Source organism: Ananas comosus, linkage group 2 (genome assembly GCF_001540865.1).
Source record: "Ananas comosus cultivar F153 linkage group 2, ASM154086v1, whole genome shotgun sequence".
NCBI lineage: Eukaryota > Viridiplantae > Streptophyta > Magnoliopsida > Poales > Bromeliaceae > Ananas > Ananas comosus.
In genome coordinates, this window is record NC_033622.1 from 3,926,270 (window position 1) to 3,943,940 (window position 17,671).

Genomic DNA, 17,671 nt, shown 5'->3' on the forward strand with positions numbered 1-17,671 from the left:
GATGAAAGCACTTGTCGGTAAAAATATTCGGAATTCAATTCCAAAATGTGAGATAGCCTAAGATTTTTTGAATGCTATGGAGCAGTAATTTGTAAGCTCTAGTAAAGTTTTGGCGAGCACCCCAATGAATAAATTGTCTTCCATGAAGTACTCCGGTAAAGGTTCAATTCGTGAGCATATTATGAAAATGCGAGATATTGCGGTACAGCTCACTGCACTTGAAGTAACCATTTTTGATTCATTTTTAGTGCACTTTATTTTTAGACGTATTTGGTTCAGGTTATCCTGTTAGGATTCCAAACAATTCTGCCAAAATTACTGCGTTTGGTTCATCCAGTTTGTAATGTAGTTAGTAATGTAGTAATACAAATGGTGCAAGATTACTCGAAAAATAGGGTTAATTACACCAGTAGTCCCCAACCTTTGCACCAATTTTCACTTGGATCCCCAACATTTTTTTTTTTGCAATTGAGTCCCTAATCTTCTGATTTTATTATAATTATGTCCCAACCGTTAAAAAACTATTAAAATTAACGGAATCGCCACGTTAGCTCCTATTTGGCATCATTTTGCATTTTAATTTAGGTCCCTAAAGTTTGCACGTTTTCACTTTAGTCCCTAAAAATAAAAATTCAAAATTTTAAATTTAAATTCAAAATTAATATTAAACTAAAATTTTAAACTAACGAGAAATTAGAATTTTGAATTTGAATTTAAAGCTGAATTAAAATTTAGAATTGAAATTCAAATTTTAAATTTAAATTTTTAATTGAATCTAAATTTTGAATTCAAACTTAAAATTTTGATTTTGATTTTGATATTTCAATTTACATTTAAAATGTAAGTTTTGAAAATGAAATTTAAATTTAAAATTTGAATTTAAAGTTAAAATCATATTCAAAATTTTTATTTTAAATTTTAAATTTGAATTCAAAATTTAAATTTGAATTTAAGATTTGATTTCAGTTCTAAATTTGAATTTAAACTTCGAATTCAAATTCACCTTTTGAATTTAAAATTCAAATCGAAGTTTGAAATTAAATTAGTGTCACGCCCCAAATTACCACGTTTCCCCGAGAACGCGAACAGATCCGCCTGTACATAGGTATTTCCCGTGTATACGAAGCGATAGCTGTACCTGTAAGCAAATCATAACTACAACAGAGTATAGAGCTGCTAGAACTAAAACATATATAAAATATAAAGGATTCACTGTACATACAACATCCCACAACCACACTTCGCTCCAGCAAGTACACAACACATAAAGTATGCACATGAATACACTCACTACCTCTGACGGGTACTCCGCTAGCACAGCAACCAAGGCTGGTAGGGATCTAGCTCATGACTCCCTTACCACGGTCAGAATCAGCAACAGCAGCAGCCGCAGACGAAGGCTTTGCAAAAAGGTGTCAACAACTATGTATGAGAACTACTGCAAGATAGAGTAGTCCTAAGTGGGTATCGTCACCGACCTCAACGTCCTACCCACTAAGTCTACAGTAATGATATGCACAGGATAGTAAGGAAAGCTGGAAAGAACTCTATAGCTACATGCCTCTATACTATCGCTACCAAAACCAACTATCTGTAGACATAAACATGCATCACTAGCTACCACTGACCCAATCTCACACGGGCTGCCCAAACGAACCCACCCTGNCTGCCTGTAACCAAGCTACACCGTACACCACCCACGGGGATGGCCGATCCAAGTAAACGGTCCAAACAGGACAACTGCGACATCAACGCAAGTCAAAACCTCACTTTGGAGCAGCACTTGTAGGCGCTACCCAACCGAGTATGCAAGCATGTCTCTGCCGAGCTCAACCAGGCTCTCACAAGCTATAGTCAATGCAAACGAGTTAAACTAGTCTAACAACCAAAGCTCACATGCCCTTAGCAAAATCTGATACAAGATACAGAAATCTGGGTCCACCGCCAATCACGACGGTACCCGACGGTACAGAACAATCTACACTCTACTGTAAAACGGGCTCGGCCTCTCAGCACAAGCGTAAACTTACCCTACACTAATCTGAGTATCCCGTACACACTAACAGCGGGGATACAAAAGAACAACAGCACCTGAAGCTAAATCTGGTAACTTTTCAGAAAATGACAGTGTAGGTTTAACGACAAGTTGCGGTGGAAGTGCAATCCTATAAGCTACTGGCTCGACTCGCTTCAAAACCTCAAAAGGGCCAACAAATCATGGACTGAGCTTTCCACGAACTCTAAATCTGCGAATCCCTCGGGACGGCAAGACTTTCAGGAATACATGATCACCAACATGAAACTCCAAGTCTCGTCTCCTAGTATCAGCATAGCTCCTCTGTCGACTCTGGACGGTCTCAAGATGTCGTCGCACAACTCTAACCTTTTCCTCTGCCTCCAACAGAATCTCAGGTTCCAAAGTCTTCTTTTCCCCCACATCACTCTAATGTGTAGGTGATCAACACTTGCGTCTATACAATGCTTCAAACGGAACCATTCGAATGCTCGCTTAATAGTTGTTGTTGTACGCAAACTCAACCAGTCTCAAGTGTCGATGCCACCCTCCTCCAAAATTCAGGACACAAGCTCTCAGCATGTCCTCTAGAGTCTAAATGGTTCGCTCCAACTGACCATCTATCTGTGGGTGGAAAGCCATACTAAAATGAAGCTGAGCACCCAAAGCCGTCTGAAGGCTCCTCCAAAAATGCGAGACGAACCTCAGATCTCTAGCTGATACGATCGAGGTAGGTACTCCATGTAACCTCACTACCTCATGTATAACTGGGCGAGTCGCTCCCTAGACCAAGTGGTCTGCACTGGTAGGAAGTGAGCAGACTTAGTAAGGCTGTCCACTATCACCCATATAGCACCAAATCCACCATGTGCTCTCGGTAAACCCACGACGAAATCCATGGTGATGTGACCCATTTCCACTCAAGCACAGGAAGATTTTGAAGCTTGCCAGCAGGTACACGATGCTCTGCCTTCACCTGTTAGCAAGTTAGTGCCAATGTCCCTCTTCATTCCATTCCATCAAAAGTGTACCTTTAAATCCTTATATATTTTGGTTCCACCGGGATGAACCGTATAAGGTGAGTAATGAGCCTCTCTCAAAATCTCCTATCGGATCTCTGAATCCATAGGCACACACAGTCGGTCCCTATGCCGCAGTACTCCCGAACTGTCCACAGTAAAGGCCTCTGCCTGTCCCCTCTCTACCTGCTCCCGAATCCTCAACAAATGAGAGTCTCCACCCTGTTTCTCCCTGATCCTATCTAAGAGAGTGGGCTGCAAGACTATAGACATCAGTCTTGCAATAGTCCCAGGGGATACTATCTCAAGCCTCAATCACTGCAACCCCTCAAGTAACGATCTCTGCTGAGTGATCAACATGCTCAAACTCTGCACTGACTTTCGGCTCAACACATCTACCACCACATTTGCCTTGCCGGGGTGGTACTGAATGCTGATATCCTAATCTTTCAATAACTCCAACCACCAGCGTTGTCTCAGATTCAACTCCTTCTGGGTGAATAGATACTTGAGACTTTTATGATCTGTAAAGATCTCACAGTGCTCACCATACAGATAATGTCGCCACAACTTTAAAGCAAACACCACAGCGGCAAGCTCTAAATCATGCGTAGGGTAATTCTTCTCATAATCCTTCAGCTGCCGGAAAGCATAAGCAATTACCCTACCATGCTGCATCAGAACACAACCCAACCCGGTGTGGGACGCATCACTGTAGATCACAAATCCTTCCCCCATAACTGGAAGGGCAAAGATAGGAGCCGATATCAACATCTGTCTCAACTCATCGAAGCTCCTCTGACAATCCTCACTCCAGACGAACTTAATTCTTTTACGAGTCAATCAAGTGAGGGGCGTGGAAAGCTTCGCAAAGGCTTCCACGAACCGACGGTAAAAACCAGCTAATTCAAGAAAACTCCTCACCTCGGTAACTGTCGTCGATCTGGGCCAATCCCGAATCACACCAATCTTCTTAGGGTCAATTGCTACTGTAGCTGCTGAGATCACGTGGCTCAAGAAAGAAACCTCCCGAAGCCAAAACTCGCACTTCTTTAACTTAGCATATAACTTCTTCTCCCTTAGAAGCTGTAATACTATCCACAAGTGCTCCTCGTGCTCAACATCACTCCGGGAGTAAATCAAAATATCATCAATGAACACTGCAACAAATCTATCCAAGAACGGCTTAAATACTCTATTCATCAAATCCATAAATACGGCAGGGGTATTAGTCAATCCAAAAGGCATCACTGTGAACTCATAATACTTGTACCGAGTCCGAAAAGCCGTCTTGGGAACATCCTCAACCCTCACCATCAACTAGTGGTAACCTGACTGTGGATCAATCTTTGAGAAGACACAAGATTATTGCAGTTGATCAAACAGATCATCGATGCGCGGCAAAGGATACTTGTTCTTGATGTCACTTTATTCAACTCCCGGTAATCCATTCATAGTCTAAGTGAACCATCCTTCTTCTTCACGAATAACACCAATACTCTTCAAGGTGAAACGCTGGGTCTCACAATTCCCTTATCCATCAGATCCTGAAGCTGCACCTTAAGCTCCCTCAGCTCAGCCGGTGCCATTCTATAAGATGCCTTTGAGATTAGCGCAGTTCCAGGAACCACGTCAATCACAAACTCAATCTCTCTATCTTGCGGCATAGTCGTCACCTCCAGAGGAAAAACATCCAAAACCTCGCAAACTACAGGGATGTCCTCGAGTCCCGGTGTTGCCTAAGCACCTCTACTACCGTCGCCAATAAAGTAATGCATCCTCGACTCATCGGCTGCCTGGCTCTCGCTAACGAAATCGGAGTGGCAAACAACGTACTCCTGCAGCCTTTATATGTGAACTCCTCCTGGCCTGGCTCGTGGAACGTCACTATCCTAGCTCTACAATCGATCGTCGCAGAATACCGAGCCAGCCAATCCATGCCAAGCACTACATCAAAGTTCTTCAACTACCCCAAGACCAACAGGTCTACAGGCATAATCCAAGGGCCCAACTGCACTGGATAAGCCGAACAACACTCCATCATATGTAACACATGGTTGGGAATCTGCATCACACGTGCATGTAACAGCGGCCCTTTCTCTAGTCCATGCAATGATGCGAATGCTCAGTGCAATGATGCGAATGCTCGACTAACAAAAGAATGTGATGCACCGGTATCAAATAATGTACGACCTCTAATACCAGAAATCAAAATGATACCTGCCACCACGCGGTCTGCTGTCGTGGAGTCCTCAACCTGAGCTGCATACACCCTACCACTCGATGCCTGCTGTCGCCGCTCACTCTGCTGCGACACTGAAGCTCTGTCAGCCTGGCTATAACTCGGTGGTGCTCCAAAGGTCTGCTGAGGTACCGGTGGGGCCGACGCCATCGAAGGTGCTAGTGATGCTGCTCGGGGACAAGTCGCCCGCAGATGCCCTGGTTGGCAACATCCAAAACATCGGCCCTCTCTCTGCTCACAGTAACAAGGCCAGTGTGGTCCCCCACAAATAATGCACTGCTGAGTCCCCTGCTGTTGACATTGCTGACGAGATCCCCCAGACCGTTGTTGCCCCGAAGACCCACGACCCTGAGAGCGTGATCGTGGAGGCCTCGGCGGACGTTTGCTACTGGTCTGTCCTCCGTCATCAGGGATCGGGCGCTTCCTGTCCTGACTATGCCCTGGCACCGTCGCACACTCACGGACTGATACAGCTCCTCTCTCAACCCACAATGCCTACTCAATCGAGGCATCCAAGGTCCGCAACCTCTGCGCCCGCACCAACACAAAGATCTCTGGCCTTAAGCCTCTCTCATACAGATAGACCTTATGGGCTTCATCCCTGGCTACAAACGGCACACAGTTCAGAAACCTGGTAAACTCCCGAGTATACTCCTGTACTGACTGCTCTCCCTGCTGTAGCTTCTTCAGGTCCTCATTGAGTTTTTGCTTCATGTTGTTTGGGAAATAGGCCCCGTACAGCAACCCACAAAACTCATCCCACCTCATCTGCAGGGCAACCAAACCTCGGTTCTGTGGCATCCTTCTCTACTAAGCATGCGCATCACCTGCCAAACAGTGCACCGCCAGATGTACCAGCTGTCGCTCAAGTATAAATAGATCCTCAAATAGCTTCTCTATCGCACTCACCCATTCCTCTACTGCTCAGGGCTCGGTGCGACTACCATCGAAGTGCGGCAGATCAAACCGATAAAAACGAGCCAGCCTCTCTGTCATCTGCTCCTGCTCGGCCTCTAACATCTACAATGCCTCTCCGGGAGGTGCAACCGGTACTTTAGGATCTGTAGCTGGTGGGGGTACAGCTATCGCTGGTGCGGCCATTGGAGTAGTCGGAGGTAGCGCCTGCTGCTCTAACGCTCTGGGCACTGTACTCGTCTGCTGAGTAAAAGTCTCACACATCCTCTGTAGTTACACCCCTTGCTGTCTGGTCACCTCAGTCAAGGCAGCCAACTGCTCTGTCAAATCAGGGGGTGCACTCGGTCCTGCCTGGTTCAGCATCTTTGATGGCGCGAAACGATCCTGCGACGGCGGTAGACCTCGGTGTCGATACATGGCTACCTGAAACCAAAACAAGGGTCAAATACAATATACAACCAACTCTCGACCCAATCAAGTGAAAGTCTAGAAGGCCACCCCTATTTCTTCTCAAAATTATGTCGTCTGCAGCCGATATAATTTTCTTAGCAGAAACAGACACTCCTTCAGTCACTTCCTTCGCTCTAGGAGGAGTTAAAACAACTCAATTGCCGACTTTCGCAATAAGTCATGCCTCTCGCGTCTTGCCTTCCCTAAGCTTTGCCAAGCCTAGGGTTTCTAGGTCCCAACGATCTAATTCTAAGCTCTGATACCAACTTAATCTGTCACGCCCCGGATTACCATGTTTTTTCGGGCACGCGAACATACCGCCGCCGTATACATAGGTTTTTCCCCTGTATACGAAGCGATAGCTGTACCTGTAAGCAAGTCATAGCTACAACTAAGAGTATAGAGCTGCTAGAACTAAAACATATATAAAACATAAAGGATTCACTATACATACAACATCTCACAACCACACCTCCCTCCAGCAAGTGCACAACACATAAAGTACAAGGGTACCGAGCGTGACCAACGCGAGAAGTCACATGGATGTCCACTCATTCGTCAGTGACTTACTCAATGTTACAGTAGTGTGACTGGTTCTTTGACTTGCTGTGCCTCAGCTATTCACAATGAGGTTACTGTAGTTTGACTGTACATACACTTGGTCCCTAGCCATTCGAGTCTGTCTGCCACCACGAATGACGCACCTCGCACGGTCGATGGATTTTGTCGTGGGGTTGTATTCATGATTCAGGTTAATATTTATATGTATGTAGGTATCAGGTATTGCGGGTCCCTGGCTTCCAATAGATGCAAGCATCTATTGTTAATTACCCCCGTCGCATTGGGGGATCTTCGATTAAGAGACCTTCATAGAGAGGATGGGATGAATTATATCTTGGTTTGAATCCTAAGTATATGTATTAGGATTCAGTTGGATTTGGGATTGGCTAGGTCCTAAGTATATGTATTAGAGCTCTAAGTATATGTGTTAGGGTTAGTCGGATGAAGTCTAAGTATATGTGTTAGAGTTCGAATGAACTTGATGTATGTTTTTTACTGAATTCTGAGTGTATAATTTAGAACTCTGTCGATTTGGAAGTATTTTGCCTTAGTTATATTTGTTAAGGCGATTGACTTAGCCCTAAGTATATGTATTAGGGGTGGTCGATATTTGATTTTTACTCTAGGTATATGTGCTAGAGTAAAAAAGGTTCATGATGAACTTTGGGTATGATTTAGTTCATGAACTTGATGCATGGTTCATGACATTTGGGTATTGGTGTATAGGATTTGAAGATGATTTAGTTCGTGAGGTTTGGGTAGAGTTCATGAGATTTGGACATGGTTCATAGGATTTGGTTTGGTTCATGAACTTGGGTATGGTTCATAAGGTTTGGCATATGAAATTTGGTTCATGGGATATGGTGTATAGTTCATGAGGTTTATGACTCATAGGGTTTGATGTATGGTTCATGATATTAGTTCATGAACTTGGATATGGTTTATGGGATTGGGTTCATGAATTTGGTCCATGGTTTATGGGGTTTGGTTTATAGTTCATGAACTTAGTGTATGGTTCATGAGGTTTGGTCTATGGTTCATGAGGTTTCGTTTATGGTTCATGAACATGAGACTTGAGTCATGAACTTGGGTATGGTTCATAGTGTTTGGTTATTGGATTTGTTTCATTAACTTGGATATGGTCCATTGGGTTTTGTTCATGGTTCATGAGGTTGGGTATATGGGATTTGGTTCATGAACTTAGATATGGTTCATGGACTTTGTTCATGGTTCATGAACTTGGTTTATAGACTTGGTTCATGGTTCATGAACTTGCGTCGTGGTTCATGAGGTTGGGTATATGAACTTGGTTTATGGTTCATGAACTTGATTTATTTGGTTTATGAACTTGGTTTATGGACTTTGTTCATGATTCATGAACTTGATTCATTTGGTTCATGAACTTGGTTTATAGTTCAGGAGCTTTGAGGTTTGGTTCATGGTCTATGGGATTTGGTTCATGAGGTTTGGTTTACGGTTCATGAGATTTGGTTCATGAACTTGGGTTTTTGATTCATGACCTTGGGTATAAGATTTGGTTCATGATTCAAGAAATTTGGGTTCATGAGTCCAAGTTGGAAGTTGGGTTAGGGTTATATTTGTGGTCCGGATTGGATTTGAGTTTGGATTTATTTGTGGACTAAATTGGATTTGAGTTTAGATTTTGTAGGTTTCGGGGCTTTTATGTGGACTTGATTGGATTTGGATTTGGGTTTAGATTTCGATTTTGGGTTTGGATTTGGATTTGTGGACTTGATTTGGATTTGGGTCCTTATGTGGACTTGGTTTGGATTTGGATTCGTGTTTTATTTGTGGACTTGGTTTGGGTTTTGGATTTGGTTTTTTATTTGTGGACTTGATTTGGGTTTTGGGTTTGGTTTTTTTATTTGTGGACTTGATTTGAGGACCCGGTTTGGATTTGGATTCGGATTTTATTTGTGGACTTGATTTCGGTTTTGGATTTGGTTTTTTATTTGTGGACTTGATTTGGGTTTTGGGTTTGGTTTTTTATTTGTGGACTTGATTTGGGTTTGGGTTCTTATGTGGACTTGGTTTGGATTTGGATTCGGGTTTTATTTGTGGACTTGATTTGGGTTTTGGATTTGGTTTTTTATTTGTGGACTTTATTTGGGTTTTGGATTTGGTTTTTTATTTGTGGACTTTATTTGGGTTTTGGATTTGGTTTTTTATTTGTGGACTTTATTTGGGTTTTGGATTTGGTTTTTTATTTGTGGACTTGGTTTTCTTTTCAATTCTATTTCGTGTCCGAGGAAATCCTTTTTTGATTTTACAATTCGATTTGGGGTTTGAAGAAATCCCCTTTTGATTTTGCAATTTGATTTGGGGTTCGAAGAAATCTCCTTTTGATTTTGTGATTCGATTTGGGGTCCGAAAAAATCCCCTTTTGATCTCGATTTGGGGTCCGAAGAAATCCCGTTTTGAATTTGCAATTTGATTTTGGGTCCGAAGAAATCTCCTTTTGAATTTGCAATTTGATTTGGGGTCCGAAGAAATTTTCTTTTGAATTTGCGATTCGATTTGGGGTCCGAAGAAATCCCCTTTTAATCTCGGTTATATTTGTTGTAAAGACGGTAAATGGTTCACCGCCTTCATAAAGCGGTGAATCGTTTACTGCTTTTAGTGCAAATTCCTATTCTGATGCGCAAATTTTTTCAAATTAAGGGTATGGTATCCTTGATAAGACAGTGAATCTTATGAAGATAGTGAACGATTCACCGTCTTTGGTTCAAAACCAACCCAACGCAGAGAAAAAAAAAAAAGAAAATTTTGCACTAAAGACGGTGAATGGTTATTGCCTTCAGAAGGCGGTAAATTATTTACCATCTTTACAACAAATATAAAAAAGACGGTGAACGATTAACCGTCTTTGTGAGAAATCCTGACGTGACGCCCACGTGGCAAAAAGAGAGTTAGTTTTACAAATAAAATTTTGACAGGATCATTTTACCAATTTCAAGTTTCTGGAGGGTCATTTTATAAAAAAAGCCCCCACCCCACACACGACGTTCCTCCCGATGGACCCCATCAGCGCTCTCCATGACGGGATCCTTGCAAAGATCGTCTCCCTCCTCCCTCTGAAGCGCATGCTCCGCACCTCCCTTCTCTCCCGCCGCTGGCGCCTCGTCTGGACGACCGTTCCCGCCTTCGACTTCACCGATGCTGCCGACGACAATGTCAACGTCTACATCTCCAGAATCGACAGCTGCCTGGAGCATCTATCCGCCTCCCCCTCCTGCATGACCATCCCCTCTATCGTCTTCCCCGCCATCCAAGACTCCGACGTCGTCGACCGCTGGATCCGCTTCGCCGCCGCCCACTCAGTCCAGCGCCTCAAATTCGCCATGTGGATGGACTACACCCCCCCAATCCCCTTCACCCTTCCCCTCTCCCTCTTCCAATTATGCCGCGGCCTCACGGCCCTCGACATCTCCAGCTGTGAAATCCCTGGCGTCCTCGAGCCCGTCATCAGCCCTGCTTTCCCCTCCCTCCGCTCCCTCTCCCTCTTCGAAGTCACCATCGCCGATCCGCGGGCGTTTTTCGCGCAGTGCCCGGCGATCGAGCGCCTCACCGTGGAGCTCCTCAACGAGGCCGATCTCCTCCCCGCGTCCGCCTTCCGCTCCTGCCCCCTCATCTCCACCCTCAGACTCGCCTACTGCACCGTTCCCCGCGAAACCCCCTCCGCCGGCCCTCCCGCCTTCCCCTCCCTCCGCTCCCTCGAACTCGACTACGCCCGCGTCGCCGCTCCCCAGTCGCTCCTCAACTCGTGCCCCGTCATCGCGGAGCTCACCATCAGGAACCCAGTTCCGGAAGGTTTCGCTTTCCGCCTCGACCCCCGCCACACCGTCTCCACCCTCCGGATCTTCGGTCCGACTGTCCTCCCTTTCTCCCTCCCCTCCTCCTCCTTCCGCACGCTCGTCCTCTTCGATCTTGAAATCGCCAACCCGCCGGCGCTCATCCGGGCATTCCAGGGGCTCGAACTCCTCTCCCTTGATAGTGTCTTGTTCGAGACCGGAGCTGACTCGGGAATCCAGGTTCGAGCGCCGAGGATGAGGCACCTCATGGTGCAGGATTCCGAGGAGCTCGGCACCATCGTTGTCGCTGACACTCCCCAGCTCTGCCGCCTCTTCTACTGGGGCGACATCCGCTATCTAGGAGTGTTCGACCGTGCCGTCCCAAAGCTGGAAGAGGCCTTTCTGCATTGCACGGTCAAGAATCCTTACGGCGGAAAATACCACCTGTGGAAGAACTTGATGCAGCCGCTCTCCCACGTTAGGCTGTTGTCTGTCAACTGGTGGTTCATTTGTGAGGTATGGTTTCGACAATTCCGTCTGTTTATTGTTGGCCGAAATTCTCTCTTCCAAGAACTACTCCATTAGTTGCCCTTCTTTGGGTTGAGATCTTGTTGTTGCCCTCTTGGTTTTAGTTTGCTGTATTTTGTGTAGAGAATCTGCAAATTCATGTACCTTGCTGCAAAAGATGACAATGCCGACCTTTTGCTGTTTGTAGATTGTAATTTCTCCTGCTGAAGCCTTGATATGTGAATTTGTGATGATTCGTAAATATAGTCATCGGAGTTAGGTGTGAACTTCAGTCACACTCTTAGAAGTTATTCTTTTCACCTGTGTATAACACTCTAGAAATGAAATCGAGCAACTCGGGTGGAAAGCATGTAACAAGCTGAAAAGTGTTGAAAATATCCAAGATCATGAACTCAGTGACATTTTTAAGGCTCTTTGGGTTCGGGAGCTTTGCTGGTTCTACATAAAACACAAAGTATCAGCGGAGCCCCTTACACCCTCCTGGCTTGAGTTGTTCTTAAACAATCTAGTCGAACTAAAGGGATAGAGTTTTAATTTAAATAACCTTTACAGTCTCTGAAGCTTTTCTCGCCACATTAAAGTTGAACCCGACAGTTGGTGAATTAACTATCTGGAGAAAGACGTGGCATCAACATCCTCGATATAGCTCCAGAGCTTAAAAACCTGCTGTGTTATTTGTCATTCTTGAACAATCCCTTTGGATGATATGTGGATAACAGGGCCATGGTAGTTGTAATTACTCTCTCATTCTTTGCTAGTTTCTACTGCCAATAACTACGTTTGCAATATTTGACTAGTTATATTAATTGTTAATTATTATATAGTAATGCCGACTCAGTCATGATCGGATAACCTTATTACGTGGTTGAAGTTGTAGCATTGCTAATGCTACCATTACTTGTTGAGTTTCCATTATTTGCTTAGATGTCATTGACATTTGTCTAGCATTCCTCCGAAGGTCCCTATAAACGCTGTTAATGATTTTTACTTATGTTTCAACAAATATGTTGGTCAACTTTTAGATTACGATTCAATTCACTTACCCCACAGGAGAATGGTGACTCATTAGTAGACATTATGGAGCAAATCTTTTCAGTTATGCCTAAAGTATCGATCTTTGCTATTTTCACAAGCTTGATTGGTTTTACTGTACTTCTTTTTCACCTAATATAGCACGACATATGCAACACCTGAATCCCCCATGCATTCTTTTTCTCTTTTTAACGCAAAATGTTGAATCATTTGCATTTTACTGGAGATTTATTCACATAGTTTCTGCTTCTTATGATTGTACAGCTTATACATTGGAAGGCACAAGCTTAGTCGAGATTTTATGACGAAGTTTTATTTCTGTACTGGTATATTGATTCACACGAATATTCACACAGAGACATTGAATATAGGTGCTTCTTGCTCCAATTTGTCGTGTTGTGAAGGTGGTTAGAGTAAGATAGCTGAGTAGTGTTAGTTGATAGCGCTTAGCAGAGAATGTGATGCACCAGCAAAGAATAGTGGTCTTATTGTGGTTGAAGGTGTGACCAGGAAGGTTTTTTTTTTTTTTTTAAAAAAAAAAGCATGTTTAAGGTCCTGCTTTCCCAGTGAGAGATTTTACAAGAAGAGCAAAATCGGTGCTCAGTTAAGACGAAGCATTTCATGCCTTGATGCATATCATAGATATTTTCATATCTATGCCAAACAGGTTATGCAGTGCCAGATTGCACAAGCTAGGTGAGAAGCAGAACCTAAAAATAGGGTGTGATGAGACTGAATTTGGGAGAAAGTCCAAACTGTGATACGGCTGAAAATGCATTAGGATAATAGCATTGGAGAGCAGAGCCAATACCCGCTGGGCCTTGTTAGCAGAGTTAACTATTAAATATAGACTCCAAAGTGAATGAATGACAGCATATTGAACTAATACTACAAGGAGCCCCTGGATTTTGGACAAAACGGACACAAATAAGCTAGACATGTGACTTTCAGTTTTTCATTCTACCTCAGATTTTTGTCGTTCTCGTTCTTTTCTGCATGAATGGCAGAAAGATTTTCATGGTGCAAGCACTAATTTTACGTGCTACAAAATGTGGCGCTACTTCTTTGTTAATTCGAAATGACTGCATAGATATATTTCTAATACTACACATAAAAGCAATTTGCTATATATGTTCTTTCGCCTTATTATGATTCTTTCTCCTGAAAGTTTATGCAAGGATGTCCTGTTGGGAGTGAGCGGCTGATATTTGACAAACTCAAAGAGTTCCATTGGTGGCCTGTGTTCAAGAAATATGCAGTAGCCACATTTGAGAAGTGGTACACCAAAAGGCTGTCACCCATCGTCGTTTTGTCACTTCTTGATTTCCTCGAGTGTTGCCCGAACATACAACACCTATGCATTGTCGTATGCGCTGCAATTGCCTTTGCATCATGTGGCTTCCCGCGTTCAGTTTCTTTAATGTAACTTTCCGCCCTTTAAATGTTCAGAGCACGAATGCTGTACCGGAGAGCCCACCGCCAGTAGTCCCCTCAGCAAAAGAAAATGAAGATGAATTTTTGATCATGATGGAGAATAGTATTGATTTAAACCAAACCGAAGGTTTGCAGATCGTGCAAAGAGTACCGAATATTGGCCAGAGCTCGCTGCCTCAACTAAAGAAATTCACGATGCATCAATTCTCCGGAGGGCCGGGAGATATGTGCTTGCTGTACTTTGTGGGGTTGAAGGGTTGTGCTCTACAGCACATACATCTTTATTATGTGAAAGGTTCAAGAGGGGCAACGCACAGGATTCAGAGCACTGTCTGCCATTACTTCTCTACATGCTCTCCGCATGCTATTCTTCAGTTCTCGAAATGTTCTTCTGATGAAAACTGCCCAAGGCATGCGGAGTTATGTATGTATGAGTTTTATGAATGAATCATGATGGTTTAGATTAGCTGCTGCTATGACAAATTGAGATGGGGCGCTCCTGTCACTTTCCTCCTTTTTTTTTTTGTTATCTCGAATGTATAGAACACATGTACTGTGTACAGATCATACTTTTTTTACTTGTTTCAGAAACATGCTGGGAGTGGGAACAATAACTAAGCAAATTGAACTGTTGATTTCATACGAAAGTCAACAGTACATTTTATGTTGTTCTTTGACCTCTTTAAGGTCACTTGATCTTTTCACAAATCAAAGCAAAAGCCCTGGTCAAAATTGGGCATAACTCATCTCACAAAGACTGTAAAGATAATATACATGTCACTGTATTTTTGATTCATAACTGCTTTAAGATGATTCATCCATAAATTTGCACATGTATCGATTGAACTCGAGGTGCCTCATGTGACATATCTTTCAACCAATTAATGAACAGATCGTGCATCTGCAACTTTTTTTTCTCCACCTTTTGCTCATCTTTGATTTGACCACAGTCGCCATATTCCCTGATTTCTAAACGTCGCCATATTCCCTGATTTCTAAACGAATTTGCGAACAGCTTATGATTTTTTTTAGTTTCTAGAAATACTTTTTTAATTACTCAATAATGTATGCATACTAACAACAGAAATTATAGAAAGCTTTTGAGTTACCTATTAATCAATTAGCTCATTCAATTTTTGTTTGATTATTCTTTTCAAAATGAATTCTTATTATGTTTTAAACTTATGTTATCGTGGATTGATAGGAGATGGCGTGATTATATAAGAATCTTATACTTTGATATATTTTTAGTTCTACCACATGTAACAGTTGAGTTCCTATGACAATGTTATATTGGAATGACAATATTGGATTCGAGCTAGCGATATGGTGTTTCAACTTTGTAATGGGGTTGCTCACAAAACATTGTAATAGGATCTGTTGAATTAAGATAGTCTATTGTTAAGTTTGACTTAATTATACTATACTACACCATACTTTGGGGTTTTTTCATTTGTATACTATATTATTACTATTTTTTCTCAAAGACACAAGTAGACTATTTTTTTATTCAGTATGTACACCATAAGTAATAAATCTATAATCATTTACTTACTATATACTATACATAAAAGGGGAGCCAGTGAAATGTACGGCCGTGCTCTTTGGATTTGGGGCAAATCGGTGGGGCCCTTTTTTTTTTCATTCCTCTCTCTCTCTCTCTCTCTCTCTCTCTCTCTCACACATATGAGCCAACCCTTTCTAGTTTATTTAATTTTTTTTTTTGCCTACACCAGGCCTAAAGATTCATCATATGAACCAAGCTTATTTTTTAATATTTAATATAATAAAATTAAATTTTCATATGATAAATACAATCTATAATATATAAAAGATCTGGATACAAAATTTAATAGATTTTTACTTGTATAATAAAATTTTATAAATACAGTACAAAAAAAGTTATACACCCGATATATAAGACATCCTCACATGTTCTTCAATTTGACTTTAACATAAATAATGTTTAGCCCATTTAATATACAATATAAGTCCTCCAACTTTAACTTTTTAATTAAAAATTTATTTATAAAATAACTATCAAAACTATTAAATTTAATTAAATTTTTAAATAAATTTATTAGAATAATTTGACTATATAAATATTAAAAGTTAAAAAATTAATAAAAAAGTTATTTTTTATAATGTACGCAAGACTACTTTATAGTTTCTTTTTTCTTTAGTTATATTTTTTAATTTAAAATTTTAATAAATATGTACAGGTTAATTGATTGAAATATTACCTACCTGCCGCGAAGCGAAGCGCAGAATCTACACTATTATTAGATAAAAGTTAGAACTCCATTAAAAAGCAATGACACAAAATAGCAGTGCACATATTTGGCCAATTTTGGCAAGAAAACATAAAATAGTGAGAAAAGATAGCTGAAAATAATTTGATAAAAGAATTTCTATCTTTCACGGAGGACCACTTTGCTTTTTCCTACTATCTAACTATTGTCTCCTATTAGAGCTCCTAGCTTCTGTTTAAAACAACAGATTTTTTGACAATAATGCAGAGATTAGTAAGAAAACAATAGTTTAGTAATTTTTTTTGAGGAAAAAGAAATATAAGGTAGCAAATGAAAAAAAATCTAAAATATAATGTAGGGATTGATTAAAACCAGTAATTCAATGGTGTCTTGTAGAGTGTGGGAAATCTTAGTGTAGATTATAATATTAGAAATAATAATGAAAGTGACAAAATTATTTATTAAAAAAATTAAATGAATGGTTGTTTCTTTACTGAATTAGTTATTCTTATGAAAAGATGTCTTTTTATTTGATGCAAAGAAATGTGCCTTTTTATGAAGAGATACGCTTAGGAGTGTAATGTGGGTCGTGTCATGCCGGCACGGCCCACAATACCCGGGCTGAAACGGGCCAAGGGTCAGCCCGGCCCGGATTCATATTCGGGCTGTGTCACGCCCCAGATGTCTCGTTCCCCGGGCACGTCGACAAATCTGCTGTATACAAACGAATTTTCCTTGTATACGAAGCGACAGCTGTACCTGTAGATATACAATACTGCAAACAGTAGCATAGAGCTGCTCGAATAAACAAAAGCTAAACAAACTGAGTTTCATATACATAGATCAAATCCAAAATACAGAGTTACTCGCATTGGCGAGTTAAGTAGGCTATGTACATAAACTCGAAACAAAACATCTACCTGCAGTAGGGGGCCTCTAGCTCTGCTCGTCGGGTAGGGCTCTAACTTGCGACGCCCTTGCCTCGATCCTGATCCGCGGAAAGTGCAGCAGCCGAAACCTGTGGCTCTGCAAAAACAGGAGTAACAACTGGGCGTGAGAACTACTGTAAAAACAAGTAGTCCTCAGTGGGTACCGCCCAAAACAACATCGGTCCACCCACTAAGTCTCCAGAAGGGAGCAAGAATAGTCGGAAAAGCAGGAAGTAAACTCTACCGCTATCAATCACTATACTATCATGCTCTACACTAACCAACTGTAGGAAATGTCAAATCTGACCCAATCCAATCGGGACTGTAAGCCTACCCGTCCCTGGGACTGTGAATACACCCGTCCCTGCCCAGTTGCGACTATCCAGCTCCATCCACACTAACTGATCCGTGGAGAGCAAGTCCAACCGGCATGAGCGACACCAACGCGAAGCACAAAGCCCGTCTCCGGAGTGGCACTCGTGG

At 42.1% G+C, this 17,671-nt stretch overlaps 1 protein-coding gene across 4 annotated transcripts; it reads left to right on the forward strand.

The window, feature by feature from the left end:
- Positions 10,237-14,762, forward strand: LOC109706708 (F-box/LRR-repeat protein At3g26922-like). Of its 4 annotated transcripts, none has more exons than XR_002215299.1 (3): positions 10,237-11,529; positions 12,094-12,267; positions 13,742-13,835. XR_002215299.1 is itself a non-coding variant. In XM_020227673.1 (3 exons), the coding sequence occupies exons 1-3, from the start codon at positions 10,237-10,239 to the stop codon at positions 14,452-14,454; spliced, it is 1,923 nt and encodes a 640-aa protein (XP_020083262.1). In that variant the 3' UTR covers positions 14,455-14,762. The 4 variants fall into 4 exon arrangements, 3 of the variants coding, with proteins under 3 accessions (XP_020083262.1, XP_020083263.1, XP_020083264.1); XM_020227673.1 differs by lacking the exon at positions 12,094-12,267 and adding an exon at positions 14,023-14,762 and having other exon boundaries at positions 13,742-13,939; XM_020227674.1 differs by lacking the exons at positions 12,094-12,267; positions 13,742-13,835 and adding an exon at positions 14,023-14,762.